At 46.3% G+C, this 14699-nt stretch overlaps 1 protein-coding gene across 3 annotated transcripts in view; it reads right to left on the bottom strand.

Moving 5' to 3' along the window:
* FRMD4B (FERM domain containing 4B) overlaps positions 1 to 14699 on the bottom strand; it is a 125973-nt gene that overhangs the window by 43857 nt on the left and 67417 nt on the right. For all 3 annotated transcript variants that reach the window (XM_048315757.1, XM_048315756.1, XM_048315755.1), the window contains exons 3-5: positions 14336 to 14430; positions 12744 to 12836; positions 9457 to 9541 (exon numbers count right to left, since the gene is read on the bottom strand). In XM_048315757.1, coding sequence (XP_048171714.1) covers positions 9457 to 9541; positions 12744 to 12836; positions 14336 to 14430 — 273 coding nt within the window. The remainder of the gene's footprint in view (positions 1 to 9456; positions 9542 to 12743; positions 12837 to 14335; positions 14431 to 14699) is intronic.

The following is a 14699-nucleotide window of genomic DNA, read 5'->3' as shown; positions in this document are numbered from 1 at the left end:
GCTCGGCAAAGCTGTCCCTGGATCACAAAATCGGAGAAAACAGGGCCAGAAGGGGCCTTAAAAGCTCATCAAGACCATCTCCCTGCCCCAAGGTGGAATCAGCTACATGCGGGTCATTGCCTTTTAAGCCTACAAGAAACGAGGAGATTTAACTCTCCAAAGCCCTCTCGATTTATTGCTGGCTCCCAGATAAGCTTGGTAAGCATCGAGATAACTCGATGAGCTGCTGCAGCAGAGTCTCTGCTGACCCACAGCAAGAGCTGCTGCTGGCCTTACAGGGGTGTTTGGGACTTAATAGCCAAGCACCTCCTCACTTTTGATCTTCAAAGCACCTCACAGCCATTAGCTAATTAGCAATAGTAATTACGAGGCTGCTCTTCTGTGTTTATTTGCTTTTTCCTAGACACTGGCCTTTAGACACTATGGTCACTTTACTGGCTGCTATGGCATGGCCACAAGTGTTAACAGGGATCCCACAAACCACTTCATTTAGGGTTTTAGGAGACCAAAGAGAGCATGGAGGAGGACTGGCTTCTCTAGGTGATGAAGTTTCAGTCTTTGCTTTCAGAAAGAGGGATTTGATGTGCCAGTGCCTTCAGCTTCAAACACATTTGCTTAGAAGCTGTAAAGAAGTGAACAGGTAAGTAAGAGAGTCCTCCCTAACCTGACCTCTCGAAGACGTTGCAGGTGTCTTGGCCAAGCAAAGGGGACAAACAGGTCACCCCAGGAGCAGGGCTGCCACCGTGTCTCTCCAGCTGCTGCAAACCTCAGAACAGGATAGACCAGCCCTAGTTATTATCCTGTATCACCACACAGCAACAGTGGCAGGAGAGTGGGGCCACTCTAAGCAAGGCTCAGGAAAAAAACAAAAAAAACCAACCAACCAAAAGAACAACCCACCCTTTAAAGGGACTAAAATCACAGAAAAAAAGATGCAAGGGAGTGAAGAGACTGCCATGAAGACCTGCAGTAGCTAAGTAGCAAGCCAGGATTTGCAGCAAAGGATGCCAAAGCCCAGCTCAGCCTGTATTTGACAGACTAATGCTCTCCAAGTGACAGTGTCTTGGACAATTCTCTCTGAGCCTGGAAGTATTTTTCATCATAATATAACATTATTTGCCATCTGGCTTCCCAACTGGCCATTGCTGTAATGTAATCCAGCTCTGCCCTGGGCTGTCATGGAGTTTGGACAGGCCTTGACTTGACACAAATCCAGACAGTGATATGTGTCACTCTGGAGTGCAGGACCATGACTCTCCCCACTCACTCAGGCAATATTTTGATTTTATGATCATCCTTCAGCCTGGAGGTTGGAAGACGGGGGTTTCTGTTTCAGGATTGCTTTATCAGCAAGGTCAGATTTCAAAAACAGATGAGGAAAATGACTGTAAGAAGATTAATTTGCAATGCCTGCCATCGCCAGGGTAATTCAAGCAGAGACTTCCAGTGAGCAAGTGGGGGGCCCTGAGAGCCAGGGCAGCCAGTGTTCCCACAGCCACGTGCTGAAGATGAAGATGGAAGGTTTTCCTAGATTTATCCCAAGTGGGAACAGGGTCACCAGCACGAGGTTAAGTAGATGTATGTCATTCAGATAATGGAATCTGAGTCTTCTACATTTGAGATGTAAATGAGTTCAAACAGACTAGTGACTGCAGCTCCAGCGAGGGGATGAAACTGATATTTTTAAATTAGAGTTTGCACAGGGACCAATCATTTTAACCAGTGAGACTGATTCAGCCAAAAGACCACTGGCTATCTAAACCCTGCACTTGGTCCAGTGGATTCAGGTGGTGGCTTTTGTCATCCTGATACACATCAGAGTAATAAAAGGCTACAGCAGGTGTCCAAACTGGTTGGCGATTACTGCAGAGCAGGAGTAGGTCACTATCTCAGCATCTGGTAAAGACCAACTCAACCTTCAGTGCCCATGGGCAGAGTTTAGCCCCCAGTACAGACAGCAGCTCAAGTCTTTTGCTGCACAGACATAGACTTAGAATGTGATAAAAATCACAAGCTCGGTTGTGAATGGAGCAGTGAACCCTCATTAGACACAGCAACAACACTAGAATTTACTGCCATAGAGATACAAGTCTGAAATCCTCATGAAAACTCAGATCAAGAGTGGTGATAGTCAGATGAGCATTAACTGTGTTAAGCAAATCTTTAGGCTGCAAACTCAGATTAAAGCAGGTTTAAAAAAATAAGCAACACACAGGAACTGTCATGTTTAACTCTTTAGAGCCAGAGCAAGAAGTAAAAGCGGACATGGTTTGTTCAAAACACACATAACCTCCAGAGGTTAAAGACTGACAACAAAAACATTTCACCTGAAGATTTGAGAATTCAGATACCACCACACCTGTTCCCTCAAACCAATTCCTTAAAATTTTTATGAGCCAAAGACACCCCCAAAAATGCACACACTATGATTGAATAGCCTCAAGACAGCCACAATATTGAATATAATTACCAGTGGTTACCGAAAGGTGTTTAAAAAAGCTGAAAGAAGGGTGCAATTAGTCAGAGGGAAAGAAAGGACCCAAACGTCTTCAAGATGTTCAAACTGAAGCAGGCAATTAGCTGGGTGTGGACCCAGCACAAGTGAACAAAGCAGTGCCAGCGCCTCTGTGCCCTTATCCAGCACCATGGTGACTTCCCACCAGGGATGCAGCATCCCTGCTGTGTGTCCTGGCAGCCAGAGGATAGGCTGGCAGGTCCCAGCAGTGCAGAAAGCCTAGCAGCTTTTCAGTGTTTAAGGCTTTTTTTGGCAGTTTAGGGAGGGCAGTGGGTGTTGGCCACAACCTGTTACACCACACAAGCTGCGCAGGAGGAACTAGGTCAGGCAGATCCTGTCACTCGCCCTGTCGGAGTGGCTGTGCTGGGTAATTAATTACTGCACAGAGACAAACACTGGCAGCACATGGATAACCTCCAGCATTAAATTGCCTGTCCCAATTACCAGCATTCACACCTATGTCTCAGTCCTGGTGGAGTCACCTGCTGTTCACACTGCCCTGCAATGCACTGGAGGCACCATCCCACTCCCTTCTGCATCAGATGTGCCAAGCTTTGCTGAGCACCTTAACTGGGACTCACTTCCCAAGGACAGAAACTCTGAGCTGAGAAGAAGCACAGCAAAGCAAGTGACTCCAACACCTCAGGGAGGTAAAGCAAAGCACAAAAGCAGCAGAATACAAGCTTTTTAAGGAGCAAATGGCAGTCTGTTCCTCCTGACCTTCCTCAGAGGAACACTTCAGATTTCCGCTGGTGCTGCATTTCCCCCACGGGGCCCTGCAGCCTGGGTGGCTCAAGAGGCCTCACACCGCATTTAGATGGTCCATGATGTCTTTCACTTCATGCATGGAACCCCACAGCCCTTCAAACCACGTAAGGCAACACAGCCTGAGACCAAACACAGCTCAGTGCATGTGCAGAGACCAACACAGCTCCCTGCTGGCCAGACCTGCTGCTTCCCACCTCAGGGGCTCAGGCCAACCCAGCCCGAAAATAAAAGCTGTTAGTGCCTCGTGGTGAGGAACAGCTTCAGGTTTCCCTGTTACACCCTTTATTTTGCTGTCTCTGCCAGCCACTCTCATCCATCTCTCTTTGCCTTTTGTGCCTCAGCCAACACTTAGATGAAACTCCAGGGACAGGAGCAGCTACTTGGAGACTCACAGTGCAACAGGAACACGTTTACTGTTGCTTTTTTTTCATTAATATAAGAGTAAAAACAGAGAATGGGGGAAAGACATAAAGACTTCCCTGTTTGCAAGCCAGGGTACACAGCAAGTGTCATTAACCTTAACATGTAATCACAGCCTTTCGCTTTCCTGCCCCAGCATCACGGTGAGATATCCAACACACACAACAACTGAACAGGCTGAGCTGTCGCAGCATCTTTGCTCTGTGGCCAGGAGATCAAAGGTGCAGGACTCTTCATGGCAATTAACCCTGTCGTTAGCTCAGGAGGAGGTGAATACATCAAGAGCTGTGAGGTACAAAACTCTGGCTGCAAATCAACTGAATCTTCATATGCAATGGGCCAGCCCAGCTGGAACACAACCTGCAGCTCCTCAAGAGCCTCACAGGTCCCTGGGGCACCATCACCCTTTACAGCAGGCAGCCTTGGATCGACCTCAGCACTCTCGGAGGAGGCCCTGCACTAAACCCACACCGTGGCCAAGTCCCTCCCCAAAGCCACCAGCACAGAACCATGTGAGGTCTCCTGGAGTAACGAGTGGGGGGCCCCATGGGGATCTGCCAGTTTACATCAGCGTGGGGTTCTGCCTCCTCCTGCTGTCACATTTTGTTCACAGGCACAACCTCGCTCCATCCTCCTCATCTGCTGACACACTGCTCTGGAGGCTGGGCCATGGGGGTGGCTGCCATGGCAGAATCCACAGGAGAGAGCAGCCCTGGAGGAGCAAAAGGCCAACTGGTCCTGCTGAACCTCAACCTGGGCTTTCCATGTGCTGTCTTTGGGAGCAGAACAGCCAATTCAGGCAATGGACAGAGGGTATTTAATAGCCTTGGCTAGGATCAGACTACACCGTGTTACAAGGCTACATGGGAACATTCCCCTCTCCCTTGAGATGGGGAGAATTAGGAAATATCCATTATAAAACTTTTGAGAACTCTCTGATACATGACCACTTTGCTCTTCATGAGCTGGAAACCCACCAGACTTCATGCTCACACCAGGGGTCTGTTTCAACAGCTCTTCTTGGTAAGCGCTGATCTTCAGGCTGCCAAGTGCTCACAAGCATTGCTGTTCATGGAGCTATCACAGTTACAGACTCCTCTGAAAACTTACATTTCCTTTAACTTTTCTCTTTTTTTCTTCTTTTTTTAAAGCAATTCTTACAAGTCCTTGAAACAAATGGGAAATTAAATAAACCCACCCAGAGACACAGAGGAAAAAGGGAACACAGCCAACTTGACCAAGATCTTCATTTACAGAGCATGTTTTAAGGCCTGGCAAAGACTCAACCTTATGGCTGCAGAGGTATATAGAGGTTAGCCCTAATGCATAATAAATTTGACAGTGCTTTGCTAGCCAAGTAGGGTGTTATTTTTCCAAACTTGGCTGCTTCAAAAGAAGAAAAGACTAATTTATCTTTCCAAATTTATCATCAGCATGTGCGTGACCAGTTCTGACCCACCTCCCTAAAAATATCTGAGCTATGGTCATGGGCTGTGCAATAACACACTGAACACGTTACAGAGCTCCCTGTGCAAACACATCCATTCTGAGATACCCGTTTCACCTGGAACCAAGCACCAGGCTTCCACTCTCAAATTCCAGCTGTACAGTAGGTTTCAGACAGCTGTAAATCTTAACCCAGCTTCTTGAAGTCAATGACAGGAGAGAACGCTTTTAAATTGAAGTTGTCACCACTGAAGGTTTTCAGGCAGCGATACTCACTCAAAGCCTTGGAAAAGAGAGGCACATAAGAGAACGAGAGCCCAGATATACACAAAGCACTTCCAGCCTTTGCATTCTCCCAAAATACATGTGGATAAACGAGTTTTTAACCAAGTTACTGGGAGGCACTTCCACAGACCTGGATATATAATTATCACCAGCTCCCACCTCCTGCTCAGTGGTCCAAGCTGTTCCTGGCAATGGATGTGGCTTCTCCAAGCTCCAAGAGCATGGATGAGCAGGAGCCAGGCAGCTGCTGGGACCACACAGGACTGACAGGGCCTGGGGACTGCAGCACCAGACCAGGGGGCAAATAGGCAGCTTGACATGAAAGGAGGGCAGGGTGAGAGCTCTGGCAGCATTTGCTGTCTCAGCTGGATGCCAAGGTTTGTGCAGTGAGGGGGCATTGGGCACTCTGCAACAGCAAATGTTGTGATCTGTTCACATGCAAAGGAGGCTTCACAAATGTAAAAATGAGGTCTCAGCCCTCTTGTGCTTCAGGCAGAGGGGTCTCCCCTGGCTCCCCAGCTGCTCACAGGCAGAGGAGACTGCACAGAGAACAGCACAGGTCACACAGGATGCACGAATCTGGCATGTGCCAGCAAACTTCCCAGAGGCACAAAGGAGATTTGACTGCACAGACGAGCACAGAGGTGGGGGAGTGGGTGGGGAGTAGAAAGAAATAAATTTTTGGCAGCTGAGATTTTATTGTCTATCTCGTCCCCTCCTTGCCAAAATGTCTACAGAGATTGCAAAATGCACAAACCCCAGATTCCTCCAAGTCCTGGCAGGGTAAAGCAGTACCTGATTTGCAGCAAGGAGCAGTTATTTGCAAGAAGGAATGTGGGGTTGGAAGGTGAGGAAGAGAATCATGGCTGTGTACTGCAGAGCACCAAGCAAGCCTTCACTCTCTTCAGAGCTGTCATGCAGGTTTTGATTCCATTAGTTATTACTCATAATCATATTTTGTAATATATTATATAACTAAGAATATAGTTAATATGCTTTATTATTTACTCTAATTTTTTATTCATCTGCGGAAAAATGGCCAGCACACATTGCCCAGCAGCTCCAGCCTGACCCCAGAGGTGCTGGACTTCCTTAGGGGGATTCCATTCTCTTTGATTAGATACAGCCACTAACAGGATTTCACACACAGATATCTCGAAAATACTGTAAATATATTTCTGATGCAGCCTCTGAACCTTGTAAGCCCAGGATAAATCCCCTCTACAGGAAGGACTGGCACAGAGCTTTGCCATTGTGCTGGCTGTGCTCACCCAAGCCTTTGTCTGGCTCTCCTGGTGTGTCCCACGTGCCAGCAGGAGCACTGGCATGCCCATGTCACAGGCAGGGCGGCATCAGCCTCTCCCCCTCTGCTCAGAAAGCATAGAAGCCATGGGAGCACAGGTACCCACACACTGCTGTGCTGTCAACACATGCCAGGCTCAGGAATGTCACAAGAGCACTCAAGCATCAGGCATTTGCACCATCCTGGATTTGGGTTTCCCCTATGGGGAAGGGCTACAGTGAAAACTTTGGAAACACCTTTGTGAAAGCAAAAAACCATGACTGACTTTTAAGCAATCCTATCCACACAGGTCTTAGCACACCCCAGGTATTGCAGCATTTATCCTGAACCACATTTCTGACCCACACAGAGCAGAGGCTTCATGCAGAGATCCATGTTAGGATATTGCCCTGGCAGGGCATCCTCTGGCACTGCCTGTGCACTGAGGAGCTCTCCTGAGCACATGGGCTGGGTCTGGGTTGCTGCTTTTTGACACACTGGGGTTTCCTTACTCCATGAATGCAGCAAGGAAAGGAAAGAAATGGAAAAAAAAAAAAAAAAAAAAAAAAAAAGGAAAGGAAAGGCAAAAAAGCCAAGCTGAGGCAGGTCTAACCTCCTGGAGCTGGATTAATGACTGAGAAATGCCAGGGAACATTCCTGGCTGTCATCAGTGAGCATCAGCCACTTGCCTCATGGAGCTGGGGATCTGCTCCTATTCAGACATTGCTCATCCCATGGCTGCTTCCCTGGCCCACAACTGTGCCAGCAGCACCATGGGAGAGGACAGGCTGTGGAAGCACATCTGAGGGGCCTTTGTGCATCTTCCTGTCTATATCCCATGGGCTTACAGACGAGGGTTGGCCCCATGTGCCCTTCACGACTACTTGAAACCGAGAGACTGACCCTAAGTTTGTCACGTAGGACAGAATATTTTTACAAGAGTTAATTGGAAGGTTAAAAGCTACTTGAGAGTAGATGAACTGGCTCCTGCTGAAGGAGCCACAGGCATGAGCTGGGCTGTGAAGCTGCCAGGACAGAGAGGGCTGCAGGCAGAGCCAGGACTCCCCAGCTTTCGCTACATGCTGAATCACCTGGTGCTTCCCATAGATCCTTCTCTCAGGAGGAGGTGATGCTGCTCATCCTCATCCCTCTGCTGCCCACAGAAACTGAACACAACAGAAACCCTCTGTTTGTGGCAGTTTTGCTTGCAGGAATGGGGAAGCCACACTTTGGCTTCCTACAATTAGAGCACACACCTTGCAAGCCATAGGGTAAAAAAAGACCCAGCCTGCCCTCAAACTTTTTTTTTTTTTTTTGCAACTTTTTTATGCTTCTCTTCTCCTTTGCTTTCTGTTATGCTTTATACATACACATAAACACATATAGAGAAACCCAAATGTTTTAATATTGACTAGGGCTTGTTTCAATAGCAGTGGCATTTTCTACATTCCATCCCAAAACCAGACCCATTTTCCAATTCCAAAGTTATTTGTGCTATCTGTCCAGTTAAACTTCTCCAGTTAAGGAGCAATTTAAGGATGGCTACAAGTTGCCAAGACCCTTCAGTTTAAGTGGCAGGTATGTCAAATGGAGATTTGCTTTTTAATAACCATAACCAGTGAGGCCCCAAGTTCTTCGAGCATCTTTCAAACTTTAGCATGTTGTAAAAAGGCACCAATTTCCTCCACTCTTTCAGAAAAGAATTCCTGTACAAAGCACAGTCACAACTTTGCCATTAACCACTTTCTATATCCTTCCATAAAATAGTGAATACTGGATACTGAATAAGAATCCTCCAAAATCTGAAGCATATCAAAGGTAAAAACTTTGGCTGGCTACACTGAGCTCCACCAGCAGTTAGTGATACAGGATTGTTTCCCAAGAAAAGGTTGTAATAACCAAGTGACCCTCTTAGACTGATTGAACTGTGAGTGAAAACAAAAGGCACCAGAGTTTGACATTAACTGGAAAATCCGAGAAGCATCAGAGTAAAGTTCACTGAATTGCAGCTACACGTAGGGGCATGGCAAAGTTGGCTGTCACACCACTCTTATTCCAGACCAAGGTGTATCTGCAGCAAATCAACCTTATTTTTTAAGATTTTGATTACCACATCCTGACGTGACTTTTAAAAACATGTATTTTACCAGTTTGAACATTTTAAGAAAACAGTGGAAGCCTTTCAACCAGAAAGTAAGTACAGAAAGTATTCCAACAACTGGTTGTGATTGCTACTTTATAGGATTTGCTCTTACTATTTGCTGTTACTTTACTACTTCACTGAATTAAGGCAGGAAATAAAGAAATTAGGGACCAAATCCACAACATAGGACCTTCCTCACAGGCTTTTTCTTCGTAAGACAAGTTTGATTCAAGGTCAGTAAAGAGATGCTTGCCTTGAGTGTTTGCTATGCAGAGAGCAGGAGGATGTGCCACTGAGCAGAGCCTACCTGGGGAGCTACAACCCAGATTTCAAGTAACTTGAAAGCTTTTGAGTATTTAAGACTCACTGTAGAGCACTGAGCACACAGCAGGGCTGTGAAAGCAGGACTAGAACCCATCATCAGCCTTATCCATTTGCATGAAGCATCAGCATTCAAGGCAAGGAGAGTCAGCACGCTGAGATCTTAATACTTCAATTAGTTTTGGAAATCAGACACAGCTCCTACTAAGTTTGCAGGACTGTGTATGTGGCAGAGGAGCAATAGAAGAGAGATGCGCCAGAAGCTCCGAGTCTTACCTGGTGTACACAGGACTTGGCATTCAGAAAAAACAGCTCTACTGTAGTTTTGTCCTTGAGAAAGGAAATGCTTTCAATGTAGAACCTGAAAATTAAAAAAAGAACCAAAAAAATGAGTTACTCTCTTGAATAGGTTTCATCTTCCTCCCAAGTAATTTTATTTCCTCAGTGTTTTGTTCTCTAGCAGTAAAATAGCACAGAGGAACTATGAGCTACTGCACTTAATTTCCTGCCTATTAGGAGGGAAGAAGCAGAAATCACAGGCTGACAGCACACAGGGAACAGGGACTCCTGGTTCAATAGATCCCAGATATCTGATGCCTTTTCAAATGAGATGAAAACCCTGTAGAACGCTACAGGAACAGAGCCCATCCCTCCTCTGCAGGCGAAGTCACAGCAGTGGAAAAGGCAATTCCAAATGTGTTGCAGGTGGGGAAGCCAGTCCAACACTCTGCTGGAGGACAGGGGTTGCTGGCAGCCCTGCAGGACCACTTTCCTTCCAGGAGGAGAGCAGAAATGTTAATCAGAGCCATTAACTTTCCTTCAGGTCCAGATGCTCCCACCAAATGCTAGGCAGAAGACACAACTTTTTTGCAGCCAAGCAAAGACCTGGACCACCACTGCCTCAGCAATGCAGATCACCCCAGGGCTCCCCAGTGCCTTGTCCTTGATGGCAGGAGGGCTGGATGACAAACACAGGGCAATCAGAGCCAGGCCAGTCTCTCCCACAGCCCCATGGTGCTCTTAAGGCTCCTGACAGCCTCAAGCTCCATCCCCTAATGACTGCACTGATGATCATCTTGGCACAGATGATTTGCAAGACATTGGAACAAGTCCCCAGCAGCAGCACGGAGCACGTAGTAGGGAGCAGTAAAGCTGGGACCTGCCACACGTGTCAGGAATGTCTGCAGTGTTTATGCTGTGACTTCAGAAAAGTGAGACATTAAATAGTAATTGCTTTAATATTTCACATTCCTATGGCGTGTTCCATCAAATTAATTTTAAAGCACTCTCCAGAACGCCTCTGCAGATAATTTACCCATTTCACAGGCATGCAGCCTGTCCAAGGGGCAGCCCAGCAGCCGACCCTAGACATTTGAAAAGCTGTTATACATTTCCATGACTCATCTTTCTCCATGAACTCTATGAGCCACAGGTATTTCCACCCTCTCTTGATCTCACCTGATACATTTTTTTTCCAACAGCTTTGCTAAACTTTATTTTAAATACCCTTGAGTGTTTCTCTTCAGTAATGCAGAGCAGAGGGCAGGACCCACACTCTTCATCCTTTCCTAACCTGCTGCTAGACCAGCCCTTCACAGAGCAAACCTTCCTCAGCCTGCTAAAACCTTCACCAAAACGTGATTTTCCTCAGCTAATGACCTCATTTGCACTTCCAGTTTCTTTCAGCCAGGGTCAGGTGTGGCTGACTTACCCTCAGCAGCAGGACAGTTCTGGTTCTGAAGAGAGTCAGCTCCCAGTCACTGCTGGTACAAAGCAGGAAACTGTAGGATCTATGGATTTAGGGTGGGGGCACAGGGGGCACTGCCCCCTGCTCCAGCTGTGTCCTCATTCTCTATTTCCTCCGTGGTACAAGCTGTACCCTCTTATCACCCCTGTACAGATGGGGAACACTGGACCAGAGATAAGGATGTTCAGGGCATGACAGGCACATTCGGGAACACTAGAAAGTGCACATTCTGCTTCTATTTCCAATGCTGTCAGCTTCCTTGAAACTAAAATGACACTTCTGTAAGTCCTCAATCTGCATCATAGAGCCCTTCAGCTGAGTGTACCGTCCAAAAACCTCTGTGACTGGATTGAGTTTATGCCAGCTGGCAATAATTAAAATCTCAAAGGATTATCATGTTTCCTTATTGAACAGCAAAAGCTCAGGGATGAGAAGTGATGAAGAAAAAAGAGGAATCTGCAGATTCCTCCATTTCCAGTAATGCAAGTGGAAACTGCAGGTTTTGAAGTGGCTTTTCTGCTGGAATTATGCATTTTCTATGGAGCAGGCAGTTTCTGTAGTGTTAATTATTTCTGTAATCTCCTGCTCTGCATCTCACTGTCCACCTCCTTGGTTGCCTGTTTTGGATCTCATGACCCCAGAGCAGTCAGGCTAAAATTTCCCTTCTAAAAGTTGATCTTGCCAAGCCCACTCCTCACAGATTAACTCTTGCCCAAGTCTCTGCACAACCTGTCCTCTTGAGGACCATCTTGCAACAGAGAGGGCCAAAATGAAAACCGTGAGCAAACAGCAAAAATTCCAACCAACAGAATGCTCAAGTTATAGGATTGCCTTCACAGATTTCTTGGGCTGCCATAGGCTCTAACCTCCCAGATCCTGATCAAACATTGTAAATATAGTGAGGAGCGCATCATCCCTTTATAAATGGAGCTTTTTCTTTCTTAAGTGTGGAAGAGGAGCTCTGAACACCACCACACATCAGCACGTATGCAGCCAGAACAAAGTGCCACTTGTTTGTCCCATTCCCTTGATGACCAGTGGGGGACATGGGGAGGCGACGGTGCCGACTGACCCAGCTACACAAGAGGCTCTGCCTTGGAAGTGCTTCAAATAATTAAGCACACAAGGCATAAATTTACCCAGATCTGAAAAGCAAATGAGGTCAGTCTGCTCTCATTTTCCCTCATAGACTGCAAGGAAAACAAAAACTCCAACAATATTAAGAATATGATGCTTGATCTTTCCTGCCAGCACAGCTCTGTTTCGTAGGACGTGGGGTTTTTTCAGGCTCTTAACCAGAAGAGCTCTGCCAGCAACAGCCCTAAAGTAATGCAATTACATTGGCCAAAATCATCATTTTGCCAGGGATTTTATTCTTTCCTGGGGACTGGTTAAGCTGTGAGCAAAACAGCCATCAGCAATCCCTTTAAAGTACAGACAACCCTTAGGTAAACAGAAGGAAAAAAGTAAGTACGGTTGTTTAAATAAACTATATTGCAAGCTAGCACATTTAAAGACAAGTCAGGCAAAGAAGATATTTAAAATACAAGGTTCTAAACAAAAAAAACCCCAAACCCACCCTAGGAATAATGTCCTAGTAACAGTTTAAAAAGTAGAAGGTTCCAACCTACTTTATTTCATAGTGAAATACAAAAGAGAGCAGCACGTAGCCAGGGCCTAATCTCCTTCTAAAAATAACACATTGCTTTGACATTTATTTCCTTTATCAAATCTGTAATCAGTTATTTTAAACAAAACCCCCTGGTGATAAATAAACCCAAGTGGTAATGTTTGCTTGGTGGAAACAATTACTCACCTAACGGCAAAGTACAAAGTTGCTGGCCCTGGTTTCTTGGGCAAGTCATGGTCCAGGACACGGTGATCCAGCTGCAGCCAGACGCTCTGACCTCTATGGAAACAGGTTGGGGAGAAGGTTAAAAACTGGGATGGAAAATACAGAAATTTCTTCAGTGCCCCCGTTTACTCCAAGTGTTACTTTAAAAAGTTGAAGACTCAGCTCCAAGGCAGGCAAACATCTCATCAAATTACTTCCTTTTATTTCCTAACCCTTAACCCTGAAAGGCTGAGCCATGGGTGCCCTCCAGAGGCCACACACTCCCTCTGAGCACCCAGCCCTGTGCACACACCAAGGCAGGCACTGGAATCCCACTGGAGTTTCTGGGGAAGCCAACAGTTTTCAGATAATCCCCTGGCAGCACTTTAAACCTCACTGTGACTCAGTGCCAGCAACCAAAAACATCCAGAAGAATTTCATGGCAGCTCCTCTAGGGGAAAAAATAAGCCAAGTACAAACAGTATCCTCAAGGGATTTACAGAAGAGCTGGGGGAAGGTATTTTCCAGCAAGTGGAAGGACAAGGATGTGGCAAAAATATTCTAGGGATAGCCCAAGATGTGAGTGGCTGGTAAAAATATCACGGTGCTGGGGTCAGGGCCCCAGAGAGAGCGGCTCCTGTCAGCTCCATGAACTCCAGCGTGTCCCCAGGGCCAGTCCTGCACCTGTACGTGGGATGTGCCTCAGCAGGGCGGCCCCAAACACGGCTCTGACAGGATTTGTAGGGGAAGCCTTCCATCCAGGACTGCACAAAAAGCGGCGACGGAGAGCAGCAGGAACTGAAGCTATTCCCATTAGACAAGAGGTTTATTTAGGGGCTGTATTAGTGCACAGCTCTGTGTCCCCACTGCCCTAAGCACCTCTGCTCCAGCTTTCCTGGGGGAGCTGAAGGTAACTCCTCTGGAGACGCTGGCCCTGCACCCAGATGTGGGGAAGCATTTCAGTGCCCTGCTGAGAGATGAGCCTAAACACCAGGTGAGATTGCAATTAACCCAGCTGACTCTGGGTTAGTGCCATGGAACAGATCTCCCACAGCGCTCCGGAGCCCGGACAGAGCACTGTGCCCAGGCTCAGCGAGAGGAGAGTGGCTCCTGGGCAGAACTAACCTCATAGCTCACTCTGCTCGGGAAATTTGGGGTTAAAATGCTCAGTAATACATTTGAGATTCAGGTGAAAAGCAGTAGGAGCAATTCGTTTTGGAAATAAATGCAAAACATTTTTGTTGTTACTAAAAGTGCAGAGGAGGAAAGCTGAGGGTATTCACATGGGAAATTATCACCGAATCAGTTTTTTCACATTGTGAGACAAATATGAAATGTGAAATCATCAGGAAAGTATTTTACAAGGATTCTCTGGTTTGTGCCTGAAGATGTTTTCCAAATAGTTTCTGTTTTGTGCCTTCCCCTTTCCCTAGCCAAGCAGCACAAGGTAGGAAAATCTTTCTTCTTTGAAAGAAAAAGTCATTTTTCCATCATGCCAAGCTGCCACGGTTTCAGAGATAAGGTTTTACATTGCAATAATGACACAGCTGTTTAAAATAAATAAACACACTCACGTATCATCGATAAATGTTATCCCAAAATACTCCTTTTCTTTCAGGTTGAAGTGTGAGGCCACCAGATCCAGCAACTCCCGAGACAAAAGTTTGGGCTATTGAAAGAATAAAAACAGTTTTTAATATTAATAGCTTATTTTTAAAAAATAGCTTTTAATATAAAATAAAAAAATTCTGTGCAAATACTGACATTTGAGTACACATGGCAGTACTAAAACCCTGTTGTACAACTCCATCCAGAAGTGACATAGCAGACTCAGGGTGTCTCTGTGGAGCTGTGTGGGATTTGTGGAGCATGGAAAGGCAATTCTGTGCTTAATCCATGACATTAAGCTGAAGGGCCCAGACTAAGTGCTGCTTTCCT

The sequence above is a fragment of the Corvus hawaiiensis genome, chromosome 11, assembly GCF_020740725.1.
Source record: "Corvus hawaiiensis isolate bCorHaw1 chromosome 11, bCorHaw1.pri.cur, whole genome shotgun sequence".
Classification (NCBI taxonomy): domain Eukaryota; kingdom Metazoa; phylum Chordata; class Aves; order Passeriformes; family Corvidae; genus Corvus; species Corvus hawaiiensis.
This window is presented reverse-complemented; position numbering and strand designations above follow the sequence as displayed.